The sequence below is a fragment of the Grus americana genome, chromosome 12 (assembly GCF_028858705.1).
Source record: "Grus americana isolate bGruAme1 chromosome 12, bGruAme1.mat, whole genome shotgun sequence".
Taxonomy (NCBI): Eukaryota; Metazoa; Chordata; class Aves; order Gruiformes; family Gruidae; genus Grus; species Grus americana.
The window spans coordinates 8,236,815-8,252,693 of NC_072863.1; the positions used below are offsets into that span (position 1 = coordinate 8,236,815).

The following is a 15,879-nucleotide window of genomic DNA, read 5'->3' on the forward strand; positions in this document are numbered from 1 at the left end:
CAGATAACCGCAAGCTCATTTCTCTAATGGCAAATCTGTAGTTTTCTACCTCTGGGAAGGAACAGAAAGGAAATGGAGATTTTGGTGGTAGGAGGGGAAAACATTTGGGAGGCCAAGTTGCCATCAAGAGCATACCTGAATCTCACTTTAAACAATCTCTATTGTAGCCAGCTCCTCCTGGTACACTAATGCTTGGCTCTTTTTATCAAGTTGCCTAAAGCCTCTTTTTTATGCCACAGGCACTGTTTGAAAGATGCAGCCTGGTACTCATTCCAGCTTAGCCAGGTGATCTGTCCCACAGGTCAGTAACCTGGAAGGAACAACTACACGTAGAGGTGAGACTTGAAATCCTCATACCAAAGATTACATTTTGTTAAGGATATTAAACATTAACAACAGTTATTTAGTATTTGTATGACTGCGAACAGATATGGAGTCATTTTGGGTCTTGTTAAATTGCAGGCTTAGACATTGAAAAGCAGCTTCCAGCGATGAATGTTTCCATATGCCAGTTAATAAGCTTTGAGTATTTCACCGATTAATCTGAGTGAACATCCCCTTTGCTCATCTGCAACAGGGTCAGCAACACAGCCATTTGAATTATGTGTCTGAAGTCTCTCTGCTCAGCTTCACGTGCAATTCAAGATTTTGAGGAGTCTCTTTAAAACCTTGACATTCCCAAGAGAAGAATGGCTTGTAACTGAAGAGGCTATTAAATACTTCATCTCATGTAATCCAGCATTTAAGCACAAGCTCTGCAGAGCAGGAAGAAAGGCTTCACTGTTAAGAATCATCCATTCCCAAGCCCACTAGATTCATGGCTAAACTTACCAACAAGCTGCACAAAGTCTTCACAGGACAAAGAACAATGAGATGTGTGTTTCAGAGGGGAAAAAAAAAAAAAAAGAAAAGTTTTTAAGGTTTTCACTCTTTGATAGAAAGCAATGGTTTGCCCAGCAAAAAATATTTTGGAGAAAGTTACAGTAAGTACACAGCTGAGGTACAGGTAATAGCACTCTGCCCATCCTACAGCCATGGATTCAAGTGACCTACCAGTCCTTCTGCTCGCATTGACAATTAGCAGCCCAAGTCACAGCCAAACTGCTTATAAACAATGAAAAAGTTGAGAGCTATCAACTGGTCAAACTAATGCGATCTGTGTCCAAGTAGTGAAGGCCTAATTAACAGGAAACAAGTCAGCTAGAGTTGTGCAGTTTTATTTGAACAAAAACCAGTGTCGATATTTTAATAAAGTCTACATTACAGTAAATGCATGTACATTTGTAAGAAGATATCTACTTGTAAAGAAGGTGCAGGATAATATGTACAATCATAGTTAAGTTAAAAAATTCACATTTTACATAGATTTTACTGACAGTCCTATGCTTTCATGGTATATAAATGGTAACCAAAAGAGGTAACAGAAAAAAACCCACAAGGTATTTCAGCTGGAGGACTGTATAATGCACTCATTTTTCAAATAAACTACTTCACAGAATTTTTATTTGTCCTAAATCAAATTTTGGATATAGTTTTTAGAATGATCAGAATTAACATGTTCGGTGAGTATACTGACGTAAACATTTTTCAAATGGTGCCATTTCCTTCAATAAAAATCTGTATTTTATGCTGTAGTTTGCTCTTCAGCTTTTCCAAATTAGATTAATTACACAGGATGTTTTTCAATACATGGTAAAAATTATCAAACAGCAAGGGAGATATGTTCAAAAGACACTTTGAAGCATTTCAGTCCACTTTCACAACACTGTAAATCTTACTTACAAACCAGAAGCAGGCAAAAAATCCAATAGTCCCTAAAATGAGAAAGTGAAAATGGTTAGTTTATCATCCAGTTTGCTCCGAGAGGAAAAAATCTAACAAGTACTTCCCAGCAGGACAGAATAAAACATTGTAATCCAGCTAACTATGCAGAATAACAGCACTTGTTAAATTTAACAAAACACATTCATCCCTGGGCTAAGTTATTGATTCAGATCAAAGATGACTTCTAGGACCAGGCTGGTTGTACATTTAAACCACTGAAGGCGATGCCACTATCACCATTAGCAGGCGCACAAGTGCCATTGAAGAAACTGACTTCTATATGCACACAAAGTCACCACTTACCTAGTTTTTACGTCTACAATAGTTCACAGCCACCTGTGAATTATGCTATAAAACAAAGCCTTAGGAAAAGTCACCCGGCCCGGTTTTCTGTTCTGTGCTCTATTTATACTCAAGAAAAGGAAACTTCTTACTCTATATATCCTGTTACTTCCTTTTGCTAAAGCAATGCTCTGACTGCTATAGCAGTTGGGAACAAGCATCAAATGGAACTAGCAGTGACACAAACCAAAACACATCATTTTGTGTAACGTGTATTCAAGCTACAGATTTTCCTGTCACAGGTCATTATAGGTAATAAAAACATACACTAGTTTGGGTAACTGAACAAATTCATGAACAAAGTAATCCAAAGGCTATTAATTACAGAGACATCATTTCCTTTCAAGTGCTAAAAAAGCCCTTGAGCCACAGCTGATGGGAGGCTGGGAGAAAGTACCAGTACATACTTGCCCTGTTCTCATACCCCTTCCTGGGAGTAGTGCCGTTAGGGTGCTTGGGTAGAGGACCTGTGGTCTGGTTTGGTATAGCCTTCCTTGATTTCTCACCAATCCAGTTCTTTAGTCATCCAACCCAACAGTAGGGGAAAAAAAATCCCACAACTACCTTCTGGAGGGACTCTGGGCCACATGTCAAGTCCTGTGGCTTGAGTTAGCACAGTGCAGAGTAAGATGATGGAGAAAGAAGATGACACTGAATGAGGTTAGTCTACACTGGTTTTCTATTGTTAAGCTAAAGAACAAATGTGCAATTCTCACCCCACAGTCACTATTATGGGGTAACTGCAAAGACATTGTCCATCACATTTATTTTTAAATTACTTTAAAAACTTAGTATGCAAGGAGACATTGAGTCCCATACAATTAATTAAGTCTTAAGCCTCCAAGAGGAGCAATGCATTGTTCCTCGTGCTTTTACCTAGGGGTAAACTGCCACACAGCTTTTAGCCTTACCAGCTAAAAAAGAAAGGTCTCAGTTCCAGCTGAATTCATTCTCCAAGACACGGCTACATGCCAGTCCTGTGACAGCCCTTACCAGCCACACTACAGGCACTTGCAAGACGATGCACTCACCTCCTCCAGTTTTACATCCATCCTTTTCTGTTTGTACAGTCTATGTTTAACATTGGCTCGAACTTTTTTCACTATTTCATTATGACTGGTTTACTAACCAGGAGGTTCTTTATTAAGCACTTGTCTTTTCTACATTCATTACATTTCTGTCTTTCAGACCACATCTACACATTTGATAAGTGAGGAACCTGTCTCTGGATGCTTATTATCTATATGCCAATTCTTGTGTTCTTCGTGCTACCATGTATATTTGCAGTTAAAGGCTTTTTGACAGCCTACTATTATATGCCACAGATCACCCTTTCCCTCCAAGTTTGCAGTTATCATCCTCCGAAACAGTAGGAGATGGCAGATTTACTGCTGTTGACAGGAGATCAGACACCAACCACAGAAGGAATTTAATTCCTTTGTAGGCTTGACATCGCTAAGGCTTTGCAGTTTATGGTCAATTCTCACTCCTTCCTACTGTGTCCATACTCCGATATCAGCATTGTTACTCTAAGCCTTACCCTCATGGTTTTTTCCTAATAATGGTTCTCAGCATCTGCTCTCTAGTTGTTTTTATAATATAGCCCACTTTGAGCCTTTTATGGCTTTGAAAGCAGTGTTTCTTCCAAATGTTTAAGAGATATCTTAAAAATCTATCTGCTGTTCTAGAACAAAATTGTAATATCATAATGAAAATAACTAACACAAGAATGGGATTTTCCACAGTTTTCTGAGCATGTCATAACTTAATATGGGAAAACACTCTAAATCCACAGTATTTTCCTCCAATCCTTGTCACTCAATCTTTCTGATGCATCAACTTTCTATAAAACATGGCATCATTCATAGCAGAATCTGAAGACTTCACACTGTGAACAAGCATTTCATCTATAAATAGATTTTCACAGGTTTCAGTAACATTGATTTTCAACTTCTCTCCTAAAAAAAAGTCTGTTTAGCAAATCAAAGACCAAGTACCCCTGCTCCTTTTTTAAACTTTATCAGAGATTTTGCCAATGTACTGGAACTAGAGTAAGACAATGTTTTCTAACACAAGCAGAAAGTGATAATGTTTGTCAGACACCAGATTCAAACCATGAACTTAGAAGCTCAGGAGAGAAAGGCTGGACTCATCACCAAGATACAGTCTGATGTAGTCAGCACCTTCCGTGGTCAGCAGTTTCCTTCTGCTGTTACTTCCACGGTGCATTAATCCCACATCAGTAATTAGGGCTTACCAGTACTGTAATTTCTTCTTCCCTCCCATGAACAAATTTATCCTACAAATTCCAGATATGGATAGCTCTGTGGATCAGCAACTTCAAAAAAGAGCAAACTAAGGGCACCATCACTGTCAAAAGTACCTCTCCTAAATAGTATACTTGACACTCAAAGGTCAGAATGGTTTAAAGATGCTGGCAGAATCACAAGTAGGTTGAAAATCTACCTTAAGAATTCAACTGCAGATTTAGAAGTGAGAATTAATCACAGAAAATCAACTAGGCATTTTTAGTGCGCTTTTTTTTTTTTTTAAAGTAACACAGGCCAAACACACAGACTAGGAACTTCCAAAAGCTCAGGTCAGCATGGAGTTGTGTTGATAGTACAAACTCAGTATTAATAGACAGAAATTAATGTAAGTTGAGGAAATGTTATTAATAAGCTGCTTTAAGTTACACAGCTGCTTTGCCTACAGGATTGTCTATGGTATTGCAGCAAAAAGCTTAACTTTTTTTTTTTTTTAAAGAACATAAGCAGTACAGTGCCTGGTTCCGCTGAAATTCAGTGTTTTTTCCACCCTAGACTTAGGGCTGCTTGTGATTCCATGAACCACTATGAGGTCCACAAAAGGTAATTCAATCAGAAAGCTTCCAATTTTCTATACAGGAGTAAATATCCCAATCAGAAAGGGATCTTTACATGAATAATGAGTGGGGAAGAATAACAACTCTGAACTAGTTTGGCTTGTTTGAAAATTCTAGCTAGAATGTGTTTTCTACATTTTAGCCCATCTCACAAGTTTGCTACTTGTTCCAAATTTTAGCACTTTATACAGAAAAGCATCAAACTGGATCTTTAAGCCAGTGCTGACTAGTATAACAGGTTCCCAGATTCCCCTTTTAACTACTTTGACTAACACCAATCTTAAAATACAGATGAGCGATGATCAGGAAGTAGTATGATCCTGCAACTGTAGCTCTACTAGTAAAATTGTCATTATTAGTTGCACTAGTTAAAATACAATCTTGCCATCTCAAGTAGCATGGCTTGAAATGTATCTTCCTGAAAAGCATACTCACTCTTCAGTCTTGAGCGTTTTTCTATGCACATCTTGCATGAAAATTAGAATCATCCCTCAGTTAAAATGTGCCTCTCATTAGAATAGCAGGGCTATTTAGGTAAGCTTTAGATAAGACCACCCTGGCATCTTGCTTATATTCGTTTCTTTCAAAACACATTCAAACTGAAACCAAAGTTTTGAAGCACTATCAACAAGGAGTACACCTCTTCAGCTCACTGCTTCACTGACAGACATCAATGAACACAACATGACAGAAAACAGATACCTGAAGGTGTTTATTTTTAAAGCCATTAAAAAAATTCTAACAGTAAATACTTAACCTCCCCCCAAAAAACCCTCCAAAACCCAAACCCCCAAAGAAACAAACCCCACTAGCTGAAAGAGTTGAGACCTCTAAAATTATTTTCTGATTGGTCCAAATGCCTTTCCACTGTAAGGTTTTTACAGCTTTCATATGCACATCACTATCAAATGACACAGCACAAAGATACCAAGCCTGACACCAATTCCTCCAATTAGCCTGTAAAATCTGTTTGTTTGTTTTAATCAAGTATTACAAATTAGTCTCGTGGGTAATATTTACCTTAACCAATCCTAACCACTCATCAGCTTAAATTAAATGAAAAAGCAGCTGAACGACATACATTTAAGAACCCACTTTTGCGGGATAGACCTTTATTTTTCGCCAAGTGGGTGACCCTCATATTTTAAGATTCTGCCTTTCTAAATAACCCCTACTAGTCTAGGAAACTGATGCCATCCTAGTGCACTGCAGCCCACTGTACATCATCAATCATCCTAGGGAGATACAGCTAAAAGATCATTTTTGTGGGAGCTATTTAAAATTCAAGAACTCAGCTGTGAAGATGTCTCGAGTAATTTCTCTATCCAAGAAGCAAAATGTGTCCAATACATCCACATATATACTAGGGAGACACTGACACCTCAGGTGTTTTTTTGATCCTTTTGTCCTCTAGTTTCTATACCGGAAAACTGTTGAATACTCTGGTCTGTAACATATACAACAACTGAGGAACAGTTTTCTTATACACAGAAAGAAGATCACAAGCTAGTATCTAACTGGGCAAGGGAAAGTTATCAGTAAACTAGTTCAAAATTAAAAACAAGGATTATTGCACAGAATAATGCCAAAATACATTGAGGAGACTGTTCTGCTCTGTTAGTTTCTTCTAGCTTTATTGTTTAATGAAGAAAAAAGAATTCAAAGCACGAACAGATTGTAAGAAAGCAAATAGAAAAGCACTCTGCACTTGGCTGATACTTCTTATGTACCTAAAAAGCTCTCTGTATCATACTGGTTTCAATCACCGCACAGTGGTGGGTGCTTCAGAATCTCAGATTCTAAACACAATCTACCCGGAAGATCAAAACTCAATTTTGAAAATGGCATTAACTCACAAGTGAAAACGATGTTCAAAAATAGAGGTCACTGTAAAGCAACATGCTTTGACTATGTTGAGCATTTTTTTGTCTCCTAGCATAGAACGCATGTAATCATGTAGCTATCCCTATTCAACCATACTTATTATTTCTTGAAATATTTGCTGCACTTTGTGCATTAAAATAAACTTGTCTCATTTGCGTGTGCACGTTAATTGTTAGATTTCACTGGTCAGATTATATTATTGTAGTTGTTGCTACACAAGCATTCAGCTCCTATTTACTTATTCGTTATGATCCCTTTTGTAATGTCCACAGTAACACACCACACCACCACATAGGAGGTATTAACACTGCCCTTTCTATTTCTGTCACAGTTGCTGAGAACTAATGTGTAAGAATAGAGAAAATCAAAATACCTAGTGCTAACTTAAGTGGAATAGATCAAGGTCCCATTTTGGGAGCATACATACACCAAGAACACTATTATTGTGCACAACATGTAGAACTACATTAGTAAACTCGCTCACCGTCATTAACTTGTGACAGACTGAACACTTTAATTTCCAAAGCAAGTGCTATTAAGGAATATTTTACACCTAACTTTGAGTTATCTATCTATAACAGCTTACATTTCAGTCCAAAAAAAGCACTTATCAAACTAAATATGGGAAATAAATTTAACACAGCATTTTACATTAGCAAAGATTTATTACACAGTCCATGTATCTTTTACCTTTCTAGTGACTAGCTATTCTATTTAACTTTAAAAAAAAAGAAGTGACTGTCACTAGAAGCTAGCAGCTTTCTTCACGAACTACAAATACAACATAGCCACCACTATCGTGTTTCTATTTTAAAAAAAAAAGTAACAGCAGCACAGTTTCTTATTGTACTTTTGGGGCCTCACTGGCCTCCACATCAAGAACTCCAGGATCAGCACATCTGAAGCTTTTAATACCATTTCAGCAGCTGCCATGACAATTTCAATTATCGTTTTATATATGACAGGAATATTTTTAATTCCGCCAATTTGCATCTTGTAAGTGAAATTGAAATTGGCAGAATAGTAACTAACCTATGCTAAAACCCAGGCACACATTAACATATTGCTTTAGTTTAAAAGTAATTAAAACATTTTACACTATAGTTATTTTCTGTTTTTTGTTTTTACATATATTATAGAGGACATCTGGAGCCTGTCTGTTTTGCCAGGATTTAAGCAGGGTTTTAACTGGCAAGACGCCAACTTCTATGTTTGCTTTCTAATAATTAAAAATTAAAAGAATTAAATCCTCCCTCCCCCACACACACTTTTGAAAACTTTTTTTTACTTTCTTTTGAAGAGACACAGATCTAAATAACAAACAACAATAAAAATCTAGCAATAAGTGCCAGTTAATGTTATTAAATATAATTTCTACAGAGTATTTGCTTTGTTCAAACCCATACAGTAATTTTCTTAAGTGTTTTATTGCGAACAGTGCTTCTTTTGCCTCGTACTCAACCAGTATTAGAGGCAATGAAGATGAAAGAGGTCCTTCTCACTGCTGAACTGACAAACTTGAGGTCTGATGCTGAGTTACGATCCTTACTTATTTTAGCCACTCTTTTTTAACTGCATCAAGGGAGTTAAGAGATGCATTTCATAAGTCTAAAGTAATTATGGCAAGTTTTAATAATCAGGTAGATGTTAAGTAACAATCTGAACCATCATGCCATCCACAAAGAGATCCTCTATTACAAATCTTAAGAATGAATGTAAAGGCTGGTTTACGGAACAATCCATTTTATATGAATAACATTTTCTCTAGTTCTACCACTGCAGCACAGTGACACATAAAAGATGTGACTTCACGTGTTAAAACCACATATACAACAGCAGCAGTATGAGGAACACCAATACAAAATGCTCCTGGCTATTTTTAAGGGCCAGTACCCTTCAAAGAGCTTCTAATTTCATCTAACACATGGTAAATCTGGCACAGATTTCACATCAAATCAACCTCGAAATTATAGTTTGAGCCAAGCGATTATGAACATTAGAGTAATTCTGTAGAAGACACTTTGCCTGTTTGAGTAACGTCAGAAAAGCTGGACTACTAAAAAAAATGGAGAGCCATATTTCAAATATGTTCCTCCAGCTAAGGTCCATTCCTGCCATTAAGAAGTGGTGCTTAACGAGTGGTAAGACCACCTCTAACCGTACTAGAACTCTCTACTGTCAACATGCACATTTTCTCTCAGTACCAACCTGCTTCACTTGCTAATAACGAAAGCTGAAAACATCTTTTATTCTCCATATGCAGAGTGCAGTATCTCTAACTAGAGCTTCTAGAACCAATTATGAAATCCAGAATAAAGTTAAACAACCCCGACAAAGTGAAGAACACCACTTTGAAAATATAATGATTTGAACTCACTGCTAATATAATATGCAATAAAAGAAAATTAATTATACTATAAATAAATGTAATTTCAAGTTAGAAAAAAAAACTTAAAGAATATCTTACTGTGATGTGTGGTGTCACAAACCATAAAAGTAACACTACCTAAAGAGTCATGAATTGTATTTAATGTTTCTGATAGTCTAAAGTTCACCTGATGTTTCTCATTTAAAAACCAGGAACTCATGCATTCATTTTAGTTTGAATACTGTACTTACCTGTGAAAAGGAAAAAAATCAAGACCATGATCATTGTGTAACCGAAGTATAAAATGGTGCTAGCGGTTCCTGTTATCTGGAGTTTAGAGAAGAAGTAATGAACTGCATAGATGAAGAGATAAACTGCTGTAAAGCTGCTTGTCAAGAATGATCGCCACCACCAGTGATAATCCTGAAAGAAAAAATAAACCATTCAATAAGAGACATCACATAGAAAACAGAATCTAAATAAATTGGTTAAAAAAAAACCATTGTCTTATGAAATACATTTAATTCTTCAAAATTTATCTCAAAAAAGAAAAATTCCAACATTGCACATAGCTATTTTTGTTTCCTTTCTCAAAGTCAGCTCTATTGCTTCCATTACAAACATGAAATTATTTCATATCAAGGCTGTTTATTTTTACTTATCTGCTGCAAACAGTGGATTTTGAAGCAGAAGGCACGTTTCAGAAGAGTAGCCAAAATAGGCACGTCAAGGGCCGACAATACAATTCCTTCACAGCATCCAGCACAGCACCTCAACTCTAACATCTTCCAGCTAAAAGTGGTATCTACATCAAAATTGTATTTTTTACCTCCGCACACAGATGGAAGTAGCACAGCAGAACTGTAGCCTCAGAACACGTAATTAGAAGAATTATAAAAACTAGGAACAGGAAGCCAAACATGTAGTACATCTGATGAGACCTAAAATAAAAAAATGAAGAAAAACAAGAGTCTCATATTTGGTTGAAGTTCTCTGAGTTAGTTTACAGCGTTACCTGACCAGATGCTAAGCTAATTAAAAAAAAGAAAAAAAAATCCACACCACTGGAGTAACTTTGCCTATACATACCACTATCGGCTGATTCATAAAAAGGTTTTTTTTTAGTCTATTTGAACATACTCTGGAAATAAAACCACCATTTTACAGAGCAATGCTCAAAGTCCCCAGTTATACTTCCCTTGAAATGAGCTTCAATCAGCTTTCACAGAGAAGAGTCATGGGCAGTTTCCAGAAATTTTTAATCACTTCAGGTCTCCTTTAGCTTCCCTAACGCTTGCATCACTTGTACTCTTCTCTAGTTATAAGAGCCACTTTCTTCCTCCTACTGTAGGTAAGTTTTCCAGGTGTCTCTGCATCTCCTTACCACATCCAACCAGATGCTTCTCCACTCCCAGTCTATCCCCAGACCAAGTCTGGCTACAATCCAAGGGCTAACCAAACACAAAAACACTCAAAAAATTCAATGGAAATACGCTTGTTTACTTTTGATCTGGTGTCTTTCAGATAAAGGAAGTAACAAAATCAACTTTATTGAGTAATGGTGACAATTACTGCAGTGTAAGATTTGACGGAGTGGAAGTTGCACATTCCCTCCATGCTTCCCTTTTGTAGGATAAATAGTGAGAAACAATTTGGGAATACAGTAATTTCAACAACAAAAGCCCAGAGTGTACCTGTTTGTCAGCTGATCACATTTTCCATCACAGTTATATTACACAGTTTCTACTTTCACTGAGACTAATGTCACAGGCTAACATATCTAATATATTTGCATTTAAGAATTGATTTAGAAAACTGTTTTGTAAGAAATCTCAGCAGAGGGCACCTTAAAAACTTGGCACCTTCAGGTTAATATTTTCCATCCAACAACCATATATTAAACATTTCATATTTACATTGTGAAAGTTAGGAAAGATTACACTAGTTTAATTTTCCATGCACCTGCTTGACTAGGTTTTGACAAGATTTAGGAGTGGTGTAGATGTTTCACAGGGGGTGGAGTCTTTGTTTTGCAGAACATGGAATCCTAAGATCTCAACCTGATTCAGATTTAACAGCTGAAACTGCTAGATCATATTAGTTTCATAAATCATAATATAGTTACACAACAGATTAGTAGCCTCCACTTGACCACAACAGCATGAGACCATGTTTGTGCTGTTCAGAGCCAGAAAGATAAAACAAGGCAACAGGATTCTAATTTCACACTTTGCAGATGTCAATAAAAAGAAATAGTTTAAGTTCTAAGCACAGGAATAAATAAGCAGATTCTGGAAATTCCTCAAAAGTCTGCAAGGAAATAAAAAATATAGAAAATTGATTCCTCGCATTAATTGGTTTGGGACATTCAAACTCACAGTGTGTTTATTATCAAACCAGCATAATTAGGACAACAACAACAAAAGTGATACTCACCAAATGCTATTCAGAATGAAAAAAAGTTGAATAAAAATACAGCCAAAGGGCAAGATACCACCCATTATGATACCAGGCAATGGCTTTGTGAAGAAGGACTGTTCTGGAATTTGGCGAGGAATCTGGTTTGTACGAACTGGATGTTCAATAGGCTTCAAAATGAATTAAGATAAATTATTACATCATAAATAAGATTGCTTTTCCCTAATATTAGCATCTAAAGATTTGATAAACATAGCTTAACTTTATTTTCATCCATAAGCCATCCAAGTTACCAAACCAAGAAAACTACAACTTCATATCCATCATTAGGAAAAAACACATATGCTTTAGATATTCCAACTATTGCTCAGTAAGCAAGTCAGAACAAAAGGAAAGAAATCTGTTCAGTCCTTAATTAAAAAAACCCCACAACTTTTTCTCAGTTGCTTAGTCTGGCATTATCTCAAACTAGTGAAGTACAAACTGAAGTAGTTCTGAAGTACTACTACAAAAATTAAACTGCCAAGGTATTACTGAAGTACAAAAGCCAAACAAGACCTCCAAGAGCACTACTAAATTCTGATTCTAGTGAATGGACAGAAAAGAAAAAGTTTAGTGTGACATCATAAGCATATACTTGGTTTCAAAATCATGATAAAGTGAAACATAATTTTAAAATCATAGGGCCATAGATGTTTCAATCCAACCAGTTCCTGTACGCTTAGGGATTCAATGACTCAACTACAGAGGCTAGGTGTATTTCAAAACTGTATTCGAAGAGCTGTACCTTCTCTTTGAAGCCAAAATATGCACCAACAAAAGTTAGTGGGACTGAAATTCCAAACCACATAGCTAAGATAGCAACCAAAGTGCCAAAAGGAATGGCAGCTGAAGATCCTTTCACCCACAGAATGAGATTCATAATGAAGAAATCCGCAAAGACAATCCTGAAAAAAGGATATTAAAATATTCAGGAAAGAATAAATATCAGTATTAAAAAAATGTAAACCAGTTAAAAGTCTGCATCAGAAAAATGGAGTTTCTTGCAATCTTTCATCCCCTAACAGTCCTAGTTACTTTCAGCAATAGTGCAGTTAATGTGAAAACGCAACATTCAATGCTTCTAATGCAAGTATCTAGGGTAAAATGACTATTTAAATAAAGACTCTGCACATAAAACCAAAAAGTAACAGAAACATTCCATTGTAAAAATCTATACAAAGAATGGTAAAAGATAAAATAAATAAAACCCCCTCTTATCTGAATCACCTTTACTATTATTGCCAGTCATTTAATTCCTTTATTTAGGTCCTTTATAATCAGTAAATTCCCTCTGAAAAGACACAGTGATAGCAGAATCTTGTATATAGGAAGCCACACATCACTCTCAACAAACATATTACCCTGCTGCAGCATGTGTCACAGCAACATGGTAGCAGAAGGGTGGATTAAAGAGGGCTCTTCCCTATAACAAGAATCTTTGTATTAAGGCCTCATGGAGTTACACGGTTAAGTAGCCCACACCTTTGGAGAATTTAAATAAAGACTACCTCAGCCATGACAGGTCTCCAGACCTGTTCTTCCCTCCCCCATTAAGTGCATCTGCCTCATTTTCTAAACATCCTGGGAAAACACTAACAAACAACTACAAGACATATGATGAGGATTTCAAACATTCCAAGCTGAAAACAACGAAGCAAGGGAACCCCATACAAAAGCCTGCTTGAATTGCTGTTATTCATGGACTGAGAGATGCATCACAGAAAATTCTGCCTCAGGAAGGGCCTCTGCAAAGTGCACCCTTGTCTGGGTTTTGTTAAAAAAGTGGCAGAATTTAAACTCCTCTGAAGCGAACATGCATCCTCCACTGTATTTAATTTAAAAAGGAAGGAGGGAGGATTAGAACAATAGGCAGGCTTCTTTTTTTCCCTAGGAGAGGCCTTACACTTGCCAAAACTGTTTAGGGGAATACACTTGTTAAATAAGCACACCCAAGCGACCCCTGGTGTAAGCACCTTGTTGAACAAAAAATAAAAATCAAATCCATTTTAGAAGTCTTGCTAATCTTGATCATCTCACAAGCTTGTAACACAGATCCCACTTACCCCCTCCAAAGTTAGAAATAAATACTGCAAAAATGAAGTCACATCAGTCTACTGAGACTATAATGGCCTTAGGCTGTTTATGATATTATGCAAATTCACTGAACTAGCATAGCATAATCGAGACATCTGTTCCTATTCTACCATCCCCAATCATTTTACTTCCTCTGTGAAACTTAATTTATTTGGGAGTTTAAATGATCAGCACAATATTTCTTCCAACGATAAATATTTTCTTCTCTCTCAAGATAATATCTAAATGACAGCAGGGAGACTGAAGCACATTTTGTTTAGAAATAAGATTTCCTCATAGAAATACTACACTCAGTTGCTATCGAATGCATTACATTTCATTTGATGAAACTCTGCTTTACTCGAAACCAAGTCATGTTTTATTCATTCTGGGCTTTTTTGGGGGGAAGAAATACCTTAAGAAATTATTTATAACCTTTTCCTCAACTTTTGCCAAGGACATTTGTCCTTGATATACTTTATAGATAACATATAATAAAACACCAACTTGACAGGTTACATCACACGTGTTTATGGTAGGCGCTCATATTATTTCAATGTTGTGTCAGTATTATTTCACAGGCATGTATTTTTGCTCTTATTTCTGCACAGCTGCCGGCTGTGGAGTCAAATGTATTTGATAGAAAGTGTTCTGACTTTCATGAAGACTTGCAGAAAAAATTCGTTTCTACTCCCTTTCTTCACTGACCTAATTCTCACCAAAGGTCTTGAGAGCTATAAGAAAATGAAAGGTAGGAGAGCTATCATGCTTCCCAAGCATGACAGTATTTGCCATAGTATGATACTCACTACAGCCATATCCGAAACTGGACACATTTATATAAGATTATAAGCAGTTTAAGAGAATCTCTGCATTATTCTCACCCAGAAGCATACTAAACCTCTACTGTTCAGTATAGCAGTATATAGCTACTGACTTTAAAAAAAAAAAAAATCATAATTTATTTTTTTATGTCTTTTTCAATAACATGATTACAAGAAAACACTACAACTAAGGTAACAGAGGTTCTGCCTGAAGAGCTGTCTCTCCCTATTTACAGGAGAGCACTACACTCCAAAGTTACCACAAAACCATGTAGTTCCTAACAAAGCGACCACAACTATTAACAGTGAAGACAGGATTATCTGGAACATACCGAGAACTGTGGTATCAAACTGGAATTACCCCATCACTATGCCTAATGCTCTGGGGCAGTGATTCTCAAAGGCTGTGACATTACCTTGCAAGAGAGTCACATCATTCCTCCTACCCCCACAGCTGATTACAAAATAAGATGCTAAGAAGCTGTGTTCTAGAGTACCAGGCTCCAGCTCCTCAGAATTCACTTTTCTTTATATTCACAGATAGCTAATATACAAAAGGAACAGAGAACAATAAAGAAAATAATCACACAAACAAGCATCATAACAATTTACTTTTTTCCTCCCTCCTTCCCACCTCAGATTCATTCATACTTAAGAATAAAGGAAAGAACGAGGGGAAACAATACTAACCCAGGGCAAAGCAGAGCTGTAAGCAAAACGTTTGTCTTCCACTTCTCGCCTCTAAATGCTGAGGGGGAAAAGTAAAAACAATTTCAAGTTCAGAACTTTTCCCAACCGTTTTACATCACAGCAGCAAGAAGTAGACTTGTTGTCTGAGACGCCAGCTCCAGTCTGAGATTTATATTAAGCCCAGCAATTCTGAATTTAGCCTGCTGTGTCACATTAAACAAATGCATGTACTTACTCTTGTACATTCTAGCAGACACGTAACCAGCTGGAGTTCCCAGTAAGACCCACAATACAACTGCACAGGTCATCAAAGCACCACGGTTGGCAGGAGAAAGGAAACCAAGGCAAGCTAGGACTAAAGAGACAAAAAGATTTAGTAATTTGTGGACACATGTCAAAATTCCCCTGTAACACCTATCACTGTACAGGAGTATCTCTTTCACTACCAGATATTTGAATAAGGACTCTGTACATAAGCTCTCATATATCCATCACATGACCATACTGCTAATGTCACTCATTCATAATAA

General features: G+C 36.7%; 1 protein-coding gene across 1 annotated transcript in view; it reads right to left on the reverse strand.

Annotated features, from left to right (window-relative positions):
• Window positions 1-1,201: 1,201 nt before the first annotated feature.
• Window positions 1,202-15,879, reverse strand: part of LOC129211655 (transmembrane 9 superfamily member 2-like) — a 32,465-nt gene continuing 17,787 nt past the window's right edge. Inside the window, exons 11-17 of the mRNA XM_054839076.1 lie at window positions 15,585-15,704; window positions 15,350-15,407; window positions 12,508-12,667; window positions 11,739-11,890; window positions 10,132-10,243; window positions 9,554-9,725; window positions 1,202-1,814 (exon numbers count right to left, since the gene is read on the reverse strand). Coding sequence (XP_054695051.1) covers window positions 1,747-1,814; window positions 9,554-9,725; window positions 10,132-10,243; window positions 11,739-11,890; window positions 12,508-12,667; window positions 15,350-15,407; window positions 15,585-15,704 — 842 coding nt within the window. The 3' untranslated portion in view covers window positions 1,202-1,746. The remainder of the gene's footprint in view (window positions 1,815-9,553; window positions 9,726-10,131; window positions 10,244-11,738; window positions 11,891-12,507; window positions 12,668-15,349; window positions 15,408-15,584; window positions 15,705-15,879) is intronic.